The sequence below is a fragment of the Acinonyx jubatus genome, chromosome B2, assembly GCF_027475565.1.
Source record: "Acinonyx jubatus isolate Ajub_Pintada_27869175 chromosome B2, VMU_Ajub_asm_v1.0, whole genome shotgun sequence".
In the NCBI taxonomy this organism is placed as follows: Eukaryota; Metazoa; Chordata; class Mammalia; order Carnivora; family Felidae; genus Acinonyx; species Acinonyx jubatus.
Window position 1 is genome coordinate 97,706,570 of NC_069385.1, and position 15,372 is coordinate 97,721,941.

The 15,372-nt window shown below is 37.3% G+C and overlaps 1 protein-coding gene across 5 annotated transcripts in view; it reads left to right on the top strand.

Annotated features, from left to right (window-relative positions):
- HMGCLL1 (3-hydroxymethyl-3-methylglutaryl-CoA lyase like 1) overlaps window positions 1-15,372 on the top strand; it is a 189,056-nt gene that overhangs the window by 143,517 nt on the left and 30,167 nt on the right. Inside the window, exon 8 of one of the 5 annotated variants that reach the window (XM_027057545.2) lies at window positions 7,586-10,688. The exons of the other annotated variants lie outside the window; for them this stretch is intronic. Within the exon in view, the coding sequence (XP_026913346.1) occupies window positions 7,586-7,636 (51 nt within the window). The 3' untranslated portion in view covers window positions 7,637-10,688. Of the gene's footprint in view, window positions 1-7,585; window positions 10,689-15,372 lie in introns of those variants that run through there. 5 annotated transcript variants of the gene reach the window in all.

Sequence of the window (15,372 nt, forward strand, 5' to 3'; positions counted from 1 at the left end):
TTTTGTTTGTTTGTTTTTCCAGGATCTCTTTGGTTATTCAAGGTCTCTTTTGGTTCACTACAAATTTTTTTTTAATTTATATTTATTATTTATAGGATTTTTTCCTGAAATAATAAACAAGCTTTGAATTTGAAAAACAAAACCAAACAACACAGTACTTGCACTCTAACATTTCCCAAAGCCAGGAAAGAAGAGAGAGTCTTTGAAATTCTTTCATGGTTTTTTTTTATATATGAAATTTATTGTCAAATTGGTTTCCATACACCACCCAGTGCTCATCCCAAAAGACGCCCTCTTCAATACCCATCACCTACTCTCCCCTCCCTCCCATCCCCCATCAACCCTCAGTTTGTTCTCAGTTTTTAAGAGTCTCTTATGCTTTGGCTCTCTCCCACTCTAACCTCTTTTTTTTCTCCTTCCCCTCCCCCATGGGTTCCTGTTAAGTTTCTCAGGATCCACATAAGAGTGCAAAAACATATGGTGTCTGTCTTTCTCTGTATGGCTTATTTCACTTAGCATCACACTCTCCAGTTCCATCCACATTGCTACAGAAGGCCATATTTCATTCTTTCTCATTGCCAAGTAGTATTCTATAGTGTATATAAACCACAATTTCTTTATCCATTCATCAGTTGATGGACATTTAGGCTTTTTCCACAATTTGGCTATTGTTGAGAGTGCAGCTATAAACATTGGGGTACAAGTGCCCCTATGCATCAGTACTCCTGTATCCCTGGGGTAAATTCCTAGCAGTGCTACTGCTGGGTCATAGGGTAAGTCTATTTTTAATTCTTTGAGGAACCTCCACACTGTTTTCCAGAGTGGCTGCACCAGTTTGCATTCCCACCAACAGTGCAAGAGGGTTCCCGTTTCTCCACATCCTTGCCAGCATCTGTAGTCTCCTGATTTGTTCATTTTGGCCACTCTGACTGGCGTGAGGTGATATCTGAGTGTGGTTTTGATTTGTATTTCCCTGATGAGGAGAGACGTTGAGCATCTTTTCATGTGCCTGTTGGCCATCGGGATGTCTTCTTTAGAGAAGTGTCTATTCATGTTTTCTGCCCATTTCTTCACTGGGTTATTTGTTTTTCAGGTGTGGAGTTTGGTGAGCTCTTTATAGATTCTGGATACTAGCCCTTTGTCCGATATGTCATTTGCAAATATCTTTTCCCATTCCGTTGGTTGCCTTTTAGTTTTGTGGATTGTTTCCTTTGCTGTGCAGAAGCTTTTTGTCTTCATGAGGTCCCAATAGTTCATTTTTGCTTTTAATTCCCTTGCCTTTGGAGATGTGTCAAGTAAGAAATTGCTGCAGCTGAGGTCAGAGAGATCTTTCCCTGCTTTCTCCTCTAGGGTTTTGATGGTCTCCTGTCTCACATTCAGGTCCTTTGTCCATTTTGAGTTAATTTTTGTGAATGGTGTAAGAAAGTGGTCTAGTTTCATTCTTCTGCATGTTGCTGTCCAGTTCTCCCAGCACCATTTGTTAAAGAGACTGTCTTTATTCCATTGGATATTCTTTCCTGCTTTGTCAAAGATGAGTTGGCCATACATTTGTGGGTCTAGTTCTGGGGTTTCTATGCTATTCCATTGGTCTATGTGTCTGTTTTTGTGCCAATACCATGCTGTCTTGACGATTACAGCTTTGTAATAGAGGCTACAGTCTGGGATTGGTTCACTACAAATTTTAGGATTGTTTGCTCTAGCTCTGTGAAGAATGCTATTATGATGATAGGGATTGCATTGAATATGTAAAATGCTTTGGGTAGTATAGGCATTTTAACAATATTTGTTTTTCTAATCCACGAACTTGGAATATTTTTCCATTTTTTGTGTCTTCTTCAATTTCTTTCATAAACTTTCTATAGTTTTCAGTGTATACATTTTTCACCTCTTTGGTTAGGCTTATTCCTAGGTATTTTATTGGTTTTGGTGCAGTTGTAAATGGGATTCCTTGATTTTTCTTTCTTCTGCTTCATTATTGATGTATAGAAATGCAAGCAATTTCCATGCATTGATTTTATATCCTTCGACTTTGCTGAATTCATGGATCAGTTCTAGCAGTTTTTGGCAGAATCTTTTGGGTTTTCCACAGAGTATCATGTCATCTGCAAAGACTTTAAGATTGACTTCCTCCTTGTCTATTTGGATGCCTTTTATTTTTTTTGTGTTGTCTGATTGCTGAGGCTAAAACTTCCAATACTATTTTGAATTAACAGTGGTGAGAGTGGACAACCCTATTGTATTCCTGACCTTTGGGGGAAAAACTCTTAGTTTTTCCCCATTGAGGATGATATTAGCTGTGGGTCTTTCATATATGACTTTTATGATTTTGAGGTATGATCCTTCTATCCCTACTTTCTTTAGGGTTTTTATTAAGAAAGGATGCTGTATTTTGTCAAGTACTTTCTGTGCACCAACTGAGAGCATCATTTGGTTGTTATTCTTTCTTTTATAAATGTGGTGCATCCCATTGATTGATATGTGGATATGAACCAGCCCTGCATCCCAGTTATAAATCTCACTTGATCATGGTAAATAATTTTTAATGTATTATTAGATCCACTTAGCTAGTATCTTGTTGAGAATTTTTGCATCCATGTTCATCAGGGAAATTCTTTATAGTTCTCCTTTTTAGCGGGATCTTTCATTTTGGAATCAAGGTTATGCTGGCCTCATAGAATGAGTTTGAAGCTTTCCTTCCATTTCTATTATTGGAACAGCTTCAAAAGAATAGGTGTTGACTCTTCTTTAAATGTTTGATAGAATTCCTTTGGAATGCCATCCACCCTGGACTTTTATTTGTTGGGAGATTTTTGATTAATGATTCAATTTCTTCACTGGTTGTGAGTTTCTCACTGACCCACAACCAAACATCTCTCTTTTGTCTCAGGCTTTTGTCCATTCCTCACTTCTACACTGTATCCACACTTCTCCACAATATCCAAGCCATCAGCCTGCCAAGTGGCACCTCCCTCCCGAATTTTATCTCAGATGGGCAGTGCTTCCAAACCCCTCACTTCTGACAACACTGCAGCTTGGACCCACTCCATCCCTCTGGGGGAGGATCTCACAGAGCAATGGCTTGGGGCCACATTGCCCCAGAGAACATTTTTGTGATCATGCTGTGGCAGAGGTTCAGAGATTGTGGTTGGTGCCAGCTTACCCAGAAAAAAGTGTGTGCAATTGCATAGCAGCAGTGGTTCAGAGATTATGTCAAATCACAACACACAGCTGGCACCAGGTTTCACCACACTCTGGTGACTTTGCTCCAATACCAGCAAACATGGCTGCTCTCTGGGGTCTGCTGGGACTTTTGCCTGTGAGGAGGCTATGTGACCTCTACCAAATACCCTCCAAAAAGGGAAACCGCTTCTCCCTGTGTGGCCCATGGATCCCTCAGACCTCACACTGCCAGTTCCCAAGGATTCGCCCTTCCTACCAGAGCACCCCCAGGTATTGAGCTCCAGAATTTCCAACTCTGCGCTCCCCAGTTTATAGGGTCCTAATGGTATTGCAACCCTCTCCTTTCTCCCCATCAGTGGTGTTGGGGAACAGATTTCTTGTTCATTCCCTTGTGAGCATTTCCACTCTTTCTCTCCAGCTACTTTTGGGAGGAGTCCTTTTCCTGTACTCTCCGATGTGCCACATTCTCTCCCTCTTCTTTGTCCTCTCTCCACAAAAACATCTCCCTATTCTCTGAGGCTTCTCTCTCCCCCATCTCACCTCTCCACACTACATACCTGCTGAGTTCTGTGTCTTGCATTATGCAGATTTTTGTGTTATTCCAAAGATCAATTTCCTAGGTGTGCAAAATGGTTTAGTGCTTATCTAGCTGCATTTCAGGGATGAAAAAAGCCAAGAACTTCCATGCTGCTACACCATCTTGGCCCCCATTCGAAACAGATGCTTTTTCAGACAAACCCTGAGGGAGTTCATCATCAGTAAGTTGCCCTGTAGAAATGTTCAAGACATTCTTCATAGATAAGGAGAATTATATATGACAGAAAAAATCAGATCTACATAAGGAAGAGCAGAGATGCAATAAATGAATGTAAAATACAATCTTTTATTTAAAATATTCTTAATTCATCTAATAGACAGCTGTTGGTTCAAAGTAGAAATAGTTACAAAGGAGAGAGTAATATTAGCCTAATGATAAATTAAATGAATGACAGCAATGTTAGAAGGGATGGGAGGAGAAATTGGGAATACTCTGTTATAAGATATCAACACTACACATGAAATGGTATCGTATTACTTGAAGGTGAATTTAGACTAGTTAAAAAGGTATATTGGAAAGTCTAAATAAATGACTAAAAACTCTTAAAAGAACTACGATTGATTTACTAAGAGATACAATAGAATCATAAAATGCTCAGTTAAAACCAGAGAAGCCTGAAAAAAGGGGAGTAGGAAAAGAGAAAAGGTAATGAAAAAACACATTTACAAACATGGTGGATATAATCTACCTATAATCTCTAATCATTTCAAATGTGAATAGTATTACTATACTGCTTTGAAGACAGAGATTGTCAGAGTGGATAAAAATAAGACCCAACTACTTTTTGTCTACCAGAAATCTGCTTTAAACATGAAGCCTCCCATACTAATCAAATGACAGCTGGGGTAGCAATATTAATTTCCAACAAAGCAGACTTCAAAACAAGGAAAAGTACTAGGGATAAATTTCCATATTACATAATGACAAAAGGATAATTATCTAAGAAGAAATAACAATTGTAAATATGTATGCGTCTAACAACACAACATCAAAATTTATGAGGCAAAACTGGCAGTAGTCAAACAAGAAATAGACCAATTGTCTATTACATTTGAAGACTTTGACATACCTCTTTCAGTAATTGATATTACGAGCAAGCAGAAAATCAGTAAAATTAGAATTGATATGAATAGCAGTATCAACCCATTTATTCTAAGTGATATTTGTAGAATTTTCCACCCAAAGAGAGCAGGATACATATTAATAAAATATATCAATAATAGGATTAACTGGTTATGGTAATTGGGTACAGTTAATATAGTGATTCTCTGTACTATCTTCACATTTTTCAGAAAATCTAAAGCTGCCCTAAAATACTAAGTTTATTAAAACAAAAAGAGATACATTCTGAAACTAAACAACAACAGCAGCAACAAAGAAAACAAGCCACAACATGGGGAAAGATATTTGCACTTTATATGTTTGACAAAGGTATAGTATACCGACAACATGTAGAACTCCTATTAATCTATGAAAAAAATAAAGATTAAAAGCCCAATAGAATAATGAGCAAGTGAGTTGTAGAGACATTTTACAACAGAAGGTATACTAATGTTGATAAGCTATGAAGAGGTACTCCATTAATCATCAGAGTAATGAGTAATGTAAATTAAAGCCACAGTGAGATACCACTGTATAACTGCAAGAATTGCTAAAATTATAGAGTCTGGTAAGTATTGGCAAGAATTTTGAGCAGATGACATTCTTAAGCAGTGCTGGTGGGAGTTTAAATTGATACCACCACTTTTTAACATATGCATACCTTAAAACTCAGCAACTGCATTCCTAAATATATACTAACAAAATGTACACACGTTCACCAAAAAATATGTTCAAGAATGTTCACACTAGTATTCTTTGTAATAGCCCCAAATTGGAAGCAATTCAAATCCATGTCAGCAATTGAATGTATATAGATGGTATCTGCATTTATCATTTATGATCATTAACAAAACACTACTACATATAGCATGTTTGAATTTCAAGAATAGTTGTTGAGCAAGAGAAGACAGACATGATGAAGTGTATATTATATTATGTAACATTTGAAAACATATAAAACTCATCCATTAGTGATAGATGCTAAGATGGGAATAGCATAATGGGGGGGAGGCGATGTGAGAAGGGCATCTTAGACTGGTGATATTCTGTTTTCTGATATGGGTGGGCTTATGCACACTCGTTGATCTGTACAGTTATGATTTGTGCTCTTTTCTCTATGTATACTTGCAAGAAAGAAACCAGTAGGAAAATGGCCAAAGGACTCCATTGGGTATTACACACAAAAGGGAACACAAATGCCGTGTTATTAATCAGAAAAATGCAGATGAAAATAAGCAATTCCATTTTATTCCTTGTATATTGCCAAGCAGCTAAAAGTCAGACATATCCAGGGTTGGATATCCAGAATATCCAGTGCTGGTAATAATGTTGATTTACAGAAAATCTCACATCCTGCTAATGAGACTATGTAGTGATACAACCACTTTTGAATAAGGTTGGCTCTTTATAGTAATTTTGAACATGTACCTACCCTATGATCCAGAAATTCATTGAGATATATACTTAGAAAATCTCTTGTACATGTACAGCAGGAGATACAGTGAGTTTATAGCAAAATGTTAATAATAAAAACTGTATCAGCTCCAATTTCCATCTCAAATGAATTGGGTAAAGTATTGCATATTCACATAATGAAATATGCTATGGTAAGGAATATCTAAGAGCTATGTGTAATCACAGGATTCATCTCCAAAAATTAATAATGGGTGAAAAAAGCAAAGTATTGAAGAATACCTAAAGTAATGTTTGTTACGTAAAAATGTGAGGTTTGAAAATAGACAAAATTAGCAATCATTTTAACACTATAAAGAAAAACAAAAGCATGATTTGCAGAGTTTTCTGTAGGAGGGGACATGTCATCAAGTAGAGCTTGCGGAGGAATTCAAAAATATTAGTGATGATCTCACAGCCTGTGGGTTCAAGCCCCACATAAGGCTCTGTGCTGACAGCTTGGAGCCTGCTTCAGAATCTTTGTCTCCCTCTTTCCCTGCCCCTCCCCCTCTCACGCTCTGTCTCTGTCTCTCTCAAAAAAATTTAAAAAATATATTAGTGATGCTTTATCTTAAACTGTAAGGTAAGCAGGATGTTCATTTTATTATTTTTTTTATGTTTGGGTATTTTTTTTTAAATTTTTTTTTTCAACGTTTATTTTTGGGACAGAGAGAGACAGAGCATGAACGGGGGAGGGGCAGAGAGAGAGGGAGACACAGAATCTGAAACAGGCTCCAGGCTCTGAGCCATCAGCCCAGAGCCCAACGCGGGGCTCGAACTCACGGACCACGAGATCCTGACCTCGGTCACGAAGTCGGATGCTTAACCGACTGCGCCACCCAGGCGCCCCAATGTTTGTGTATTTTTGACAGACAGAGAGCGAGAGGGAGATACAGACTCGAAAGCAGGCACTCCAAAGCAGGCTGGGTTGTCATCACAGAGCCCGACGGGGCTCAGACACACAAACCAGGAGATCATGACCTGGGGAAGGTCAGATGCCCAACTGACTGAGCCACCCAGGCACCCCTCATATTATTATGTTTTAAACTACATGTCTACTTTATGCTTTTTAAATTAACAGTGACAAATTACAAATTAAAGAAAGAAAAGAATGAAATATATCCATATAACTGCATTTGAACTTCTGGTCATGAAATCCTGAACCAAAGCTAGCAATGAAAATAAAACACTTTTTTTTTGTATTGCGTTACCTCCTACAGTTATCTTACAAAGTGTCTTTCCACTGTCTTTCAGCCCATGGTCATTTGCAAACACAATGGAGGAACCTATACGGTAAATCCCTAGGACTTATTTACATAACAAAAAATGTGGCTGGTAAAATATTCTCTACTGATGTTTCTGAAACCAGAGACCAGAAACTCACAGTAGAAATAAGACCCTTTACTTTTCTTGTGCCAACACAAACAACAATTATAGCATCATGTGAGAAAAGTTACAAGAAATATTGCTTAGTTTCAGTGGTTCAACCAAGTCAGCGGATTTCAGTAATTGTGGCAGACTGGACCCAAAAACTTTACAGTCTTCAGCAAGGAATGGATCTTAGACATAAAACTGATCCCTGATAAAACAACACCGGGGTCATGAGAAGGCTACTCTGCCAATTTTATTTCACTGTGGGATCCACTGACATCTGGTTCAGCTGCGGAAGCTGGAAAAGTTCTTTAAAATTCTCTTGACAGTAAAAATGGACATGTGGAAAACATTCTAATCTGTTAATCTTTGGTGCTCCTGAAAAAGGGACATTTGGCTTTATACTTCATGATAATAAATATGAAGCCTCCAGATCTAGTTGTAAATAACTTCATGGTATTTGAATAAAGAGTAGAACTTTCATTTCCCAAATGTGCCAAAAGATGAATATGCACCTGTGTCAATCCCGTGATATAAGAAGCCCCCTGGATTCTTTGTTTATACTTGGGTTTAGTAATTTGCCCCCTTTACACTGGTGCCATTTGGCCAGTGAAAATTAAAAACAGTAGCAAGTATTTTTTGCTCCTCTTCCTCTCCTTCCTTCACTGCTCTCCCTTTTTCTGTCTGTCCCTCCCTCTCTGCTAACTAGCTGTCAAGCACCCCTCCTGCTCTTACTTTAAATATTTCAAATAATCAATGGAATAACACAACTATTTTCAAATATATATTTCCATGTTATCGGTCACCTTTAGGGTCACTGCATGAATGTCTGGCTTCAAGATCAATAGGCGATAGAAGCTGCATCTATATCTTGCAGTGTCTACAGGGCATACAGAACAGTAGTAAAACATAGCCAGGATTTGGACTTCTTATTCCTCATTTCAGCTTCAGTGTGGGTTCAGTCTGCTTACTGCTCCTGACATCATGTACCCTTGCTTCAAATTGCTATTTCATGGCTTGGGCTTTTGTCATTTTACATCTTGTGTGTGTGTGTGTGTGTGTGTGTGTGTGTGTGTGTGTGTGTGTGTTTTACTTCCACTAAGTTCCTCTTTTCAGCATTAATATATTTGTCCCAATTTCAAAATACTATCCTAAAAGCCCTCGATTGAAACTCATAAGATGAATGAGAAAATAAAAGAAATATGCATGACTAAATATAGGTCTATAAATCCATGCTTCACAAGAGATTAGCTTTCTCTATCCTCAAACATCCTGTGTGGTCCCCAATCAAAATAAATATGCAAATACACAAATACCTAATGTAAAAATATAGCATAGCTATTGCTTCTGATAAGCCAACTCATTGTTTTTCCTGATTTAATCTATAACATCTTAGCTCCTGAGTGGGAGAATATAGAACACTAGTTCCAAGCAGGGCTTCTGGAATCTAAATGTTTAGGTTCCAAGTTTGACCCTGTGGCCTAGGGGAAATTACTTAACTTCCATATGCCCCATGTTTCCTCACCTGTAAACAACAGTAACACATTAACTTACACCTGTCAGAATGGCTAAAAGAAAAAAGTCAAAAAATAACAAGTGTTGGTGATGTTGTAGTGTAAAAAGAACCTTTATACACTATTGGTGGGAATGTAAATTGGTGCAGTCATGTTTTCTCAGAAAAATAAAAATAGAAATATCAAATGGTCCAGTAATCCCACTACTGGGTATTTACCCAAAGAAAACAAAAACACTAATTTGAAATGATGTATGCGTCCCCATGTTTATTATAGCATTATTTATAATAGTCAAGATATGGAAGCAACCCAAGTGTCTATGAGTAGATGAACAGATAAAGAAGATGTACATTCACACACACACACACACACACACACACACACACACAGGAATATTACTCAGCCATAAGGAAGAATGGAATCTTTCCATTTGCAAAAACATGGATGAGACCTGTAGGGTATTATGCCAAGTGAAGTAAGTCAGAGAAAGACAAATAATCATGATCTCACTTACAAGTGAAACCTAAAAATACAAAGTAACCGAAAAAAACAGTCTCTGAAATACAGAGAACTGGTGGTTACCAGAGGTGAGGGGAGTGGGAGGATGGATAAAAGAGATAAAGGAGATTAAGAAGTACAGACTTCTAGTTACAAAGTTAGTAAGTCATGGAGATGAAAAGTACAATATAGGGAATATAGTCAATAATGTTTTAATAGTGTTGTGTGGTGATAGAGGGTGACTGTACTTATTGTGGTGAGCACTGAGTAGTGTACAGAGTTGTTGAATCAGTAGGTTATACACCTGAAACTAACATAACATTGTACGTTAATTATACTGCAATGGAAAAAGATATTGTACTTTACTAAGTGGTGAAATTGGTTGCTATCGAACTTAATTGTGTATTTGTGAGAGGATATTAGATCATTAATTTTCCAATAATTTCAAAATCATTCAACTTGAATCTATTGCTACCTTATGAAGTATATTATTAGACCTAAGATCTCACATTCTTCTTCAAGTCTTTAGTGACTCCACTGTAGCCTTAAGTTCTCAAAATAGATCTCCAACCCCTTGTTGGGCTGCCCTAGGCCTGCCACCACAACCTTACTGCTTGTCATGCTCCCCCTCACTCAAATCCCCTGGGCTGGAGGCCTCACATAGGCAGGCTGGTCTTTACGGTATTACTTCTGCCTCCTTCTCTGGACAATCTCTAGTTGTTTCCTAAGTCTCAATTTACACAGACTTCATTAACAGGTGTTTCTGGACTATGTTCCTGTACCACACACGTGGCATATCCCCAGTTCTGCTGTCCACACAGTATTTCCACTGCTTATTTCTTTTTAATTTAAATTTGAGATATAAATAACAAAAATATATATGTTTAAAGTATACATCATTGTGTTTTGATATATGCATACGTTGTGAAAGGATTCCCCACACACATCCACCACTTCACATAACTTTGTGTGTGTGTGTGTGTGTGTGTGTGTGTGTGTGTGTGTGAGAGAGAGAGAACATAAGTTCTACTTTCTTAGCACATTTTTTTAAAAGTTTATTTATTTATTGAGAGAGAGAGAGAGCATGAGTGTAGAAAGGGCAGTAAGAGAATCCCAAGCAGGCTCCATGCTGTCAGAGTGGAGCCCAATTTGAAGCTCAAATGCATGAACTGTGAGATGATGAACTGAGGAAAAAGTCAGTAGTTGGATGCTTAACTGACTGAGCCACCCAGGTGCCCGTAACACATTTTCATTATACAACAGAATATTATCAACTATAGTTACCATGTTTAACATCAGATCCTCAGAACTCACTCATAGCTAGAAGTTGGCACTCTTTTTCCAACTTCTCCCTATTTCCCTCACTCCCACCCTATCTCTGTTAACCACTTTCTATTCTTTTCTTAATTTTTTAAAATTCTTTTACATTTTTTTGAGAGACATATTGAGATAGTGCTCGAGTGGGGGAGGGGCAGAGAGAGAAGAAGACACAGAATCCGAAGCAGGCTCCAGGCTCTGAGCAAGCTGTCGGCACAGAGCCCGATGCTGGGCTCGAACCCACCAACTGTGAGATCATGACCTGAGTTGATGTCGGATGCTCCACCAACTGAGCCACCCAGGAGCCCCATATTCTTTTTTTTTCTTTACGATTCTACATACAAGTGATACCATGCAGTATTTGTCTTTCTCTGTTTGACTTTTTTTAAAATTTTTTTTAATGTTTATTTTTTTTAAATTTTTTAACATTTATTTATTGTTGAGACAGAGAGAGAGAGAGCATGAACAGGGGAGGGTCAGAGAGACAGGGAGACACAGAATCCGAAGCAGGTTCCAGGCTCTGAGCTGTCAGCACAGAGCCCGACGCGGGGCTCAAACTCATAAGCTGTGAGATCATGACCTGAGCTGAAGTCAGACGCTCAATTGACTGAGCCACCCAGGTGCCCCTCTCTGTTTGACTTATTTCACTTAGCATAATGACCTCAAGGTCCATCCATGTTGTTGGCAATGAGAGATTTCTTTCTCATAGTTGAAGAATATTTCATTGCATATTTATTCCATATTTTGTTTATGCATTAATCTGTTCATGGACATTCAGGTGTTTATATATTAACTATTATGCATAATGAGTGTTCAATGTCATTATTATCAGGAAAATGCAAGTCAAACCACAATGAGATATAACCTCACACCTATTAGAATGGCTACCATCAAAAAAACAAGAGATAATAAATGCTGGTGAGGATGTGGAACAAATGGAAATCTACTGCACTGTTGGTGGAAATGTAAATTGGTTTAGCCTCTGTGGAAAATAGTATGGAGGTACTTCAAAAAATTGAAAATAGAACTAACATATGATCCAGTAATCCTACTTTTGGGTATATATACAAAGGAACTGAAAACAGGGTATTGAAGAGATATCTGCACCCCCATGTTTATTGCAGCATTATCCACAGCTGATTTACATGTCAGTGTTCCACTTATTAGGAGAAAGACTGTGTGTGTCATAGTCACACCATCGAACACAGGGTTTACCACATAATATTACTTAGTGTTTGATACCTATCTTCAAAGTGACTAAATATTGCTAAACATATACAGTTTCAATAGAAACTCTCTATCTCTTACATAAAAAGGAATTTTTTTCTTGATTTCTTTGTGGAAAACAGGACTACCTGATACTATAGTACCTAAGGGTACAAAAAGAACAAAACACCTGTATTCAGTGAGGATACTTGGCGAGTCTGTGAATCGGTGAACAATTCACAAGCTGATTTTTGTTTTTTGTTTGTTTGTTTAGGTCTGCTAATTTTCCTTAAGTGAGCTCTGGTTGGATTATTTAATTCAATTTTAATTGGTGTTAGATCTAAGGTGGAACAGGAATTAGGTAATATCCATTCAGGTAACATGACAACTTAATTATAGATGCCTATACAAAAGAAATCTGATATGACTCTTGTTGAAACATTTGCAAAGAAACTATGAAAAAAATACAAGGAGGAAATATATTCTATATTGAGTATAGGCTGTACAGTTTAAACTGCAGGCATGGAAATCCATGAAATAAATGTTTTCACATGTGTCTAAGAACTCCTTAAAATGATATCTTTATTAGTTGAAGTCATAATTTTATTCCAAAAACATAGTTTCTTAGAATAAGTAATATTTCAGATGAGGAAGAGTTAGTTCATATATAGGCAAATTTCCAGGCAGAAAAGATATTGTGGTAAGAACAAGGAAGTTACAGATACTGTGAACGAATCTACCAGAAGTTTTAAGTTGTTGAAGTATGAACTTCAAGATAATGGTAACAAAGAAAATGGTCATGTAAACATAATGTAAGACTATGATAAAAGATGGGGCAGTATAACATATCCTGCTGCCAAAACATGAAGGGCCTCCCTAGCAATGGTAACAATCTTGGATTTCATCCAGTAGGTGATGGAGAGCCACAAAGTATTTTAAACAAGGAAATTATATTTGAACTTTAAGTTTGTACTTTAGAAAAAAATTTCTGGCAGATCTGTAAAGGGTTGATTCCAGGAACATAGGACCAAGCAGATCAGGTGATAGTCTCTTTTACTGAATCAAGCAAGAGATATTGATGGGTTTGTGTCTAGGGCATATAAAATGCAGAGTAGGAGAAGGGGGTTATTAGAAATTTATTTAGGAGCTAATATTAATAGGACCTCATGATTGGCTAAATTAGGAAGGCAAGAAAGAGAGAAAAAGGGAGAGGAGGCTGATTGATCCCCATGTTTTTTGCAGGAGTGATGGGATGGTCAATGATCAAACCATATGTATTGTCATGTAGATACATTTAAACTGCTATTGCTCTCCTTCAGAGCAGAGAACTATTGTGCCTGAACTGTGGAAGAGGCAGTGGAAAGAGACAAGTTAAAGCACAGGAATCATTTCAGGTTGTCATATTAGCTCACAAAGTGAAATCTCACCCCTTATTTATAGAGGCACTTACTGACAAAGCTCTTGTTCTTGACTTGGCACTTCATTCCTTTCAGCTACCACTATTCTAAAGGTTCATCCCTTATCAGCTTCCTACAAAACTATGTTTTCTTCCTGCTTGGCTGGTGATACTGCCTTGTGATTAGTGAAAATAATTTGGCTCATCTGGCATAATTTTGCTCAAATGTCTGGCCCACTAACCACAGAGGTTTACGGAGTGGGGTTCTGGGGCTCAATACTGAGCCTCAGAGGGTCTACAAATAGATTCTGCCCTTAAGAATCTTATAGTCTGTTAAAAGGAAACCACAGGCCCAAAATGGCATCACTTAGTTTAAAGCCCCAAGTCAGTAAATCAAGATTTAATTCCTAACTTAACTGCAGTTTCAACCCCCGAGGAATAAAACCTTTAACCAGTCAACATGGCAAATTTACTGATAGACCCCTTCTATTCTCCTTAGGAGGCTGACCTTGCCCAAAACAGTGGAATCTTTGCTAATAATATTTCATTTTTTCTGCTCCCTCTCTACCTTTAAAAACTTTCTTTCCCCCTGTAACTCTTTGGAGCTCCCATCTACTTGCTAGATGGGATGCTGCCTGATTCATTAATCAGTTAATAAAGCAAATTGGATCTTTAAAGTTTACTCTGTTGAATTTTTGCTATTTAACAACTTCCATTACTCATGATAGTGCACCATAGAGATTAAGTGCAGTGTTTTGGAGCCAGACCAACCTGAAAACATACATGGGTATAGATGCCAATACAAAATAAGAAAACAATCTCATGAAGACTTTTAACACCACAGATTTTAAACTGTTACAAAATTAAGCAGTAAGAATAAATAGAACATGACCAATTTTTATGAACTCAATGTTTGTGTCCCATTCCCAGCCAAGTCATATGTTGAAATCATAAAGCCCATGTTATATTTTTAGAAGACAGGAACTTTTGGTAAGTACTTAGGTCACAAGAGTAGAATTCTCATGAAAAAGACTAGGCTCTTAGGAGAAGAAATGAGGTGGTTTCTGTCTTGGTCATGTAAAAATACAAAATGAAGACAGCCATTTGAAAATCAGCAAGAGATACCTCACCAGACATCAGATCTGTTGGCACCTTTATTTTGGATATCCCAGCCTCCAAAATTGTGAGAAACAAATGGTTGTTTTATGAGCCACATGGTTGATAGTATTGTAACAGCCCAAACTAAGACACCAACGTTTATACCAGAAATGAATGAAAGATTATTTCAATAACAGGAAAGTGAACATAACATATATAACATATATAGATTAGAAAACAATTTCTTAAGAAATGAAGACAAAAATTGATAAATACTTGCTCGTGATAAACCCTCTTTAAACTAAGAGTAGATGGATACCTTCCTAGATGGAGTTCATGAATATTATCTACCAAAACCTTACAATGAATATTATACTAAATGATTATTTTTTGATTGATCCTGTTTCTAATATGTCTATTGCTGTTTTAGCACTGTATAGATTTTAGCCAATACAATAAGAAATAAAAAGTAATTAGGACTTTAAAAATCATATGTATTTTCAAATGGTTATTTATAGTCATGGAATATATATTCTCTTGGATTTTCATGTAGACAGTCCTACCATATGTAGTAACCGTTGTGTGGCTGTGGGAATGGGAATATATATAGTATTAACAGTATTCAGCAAAGTTTCAGGCTA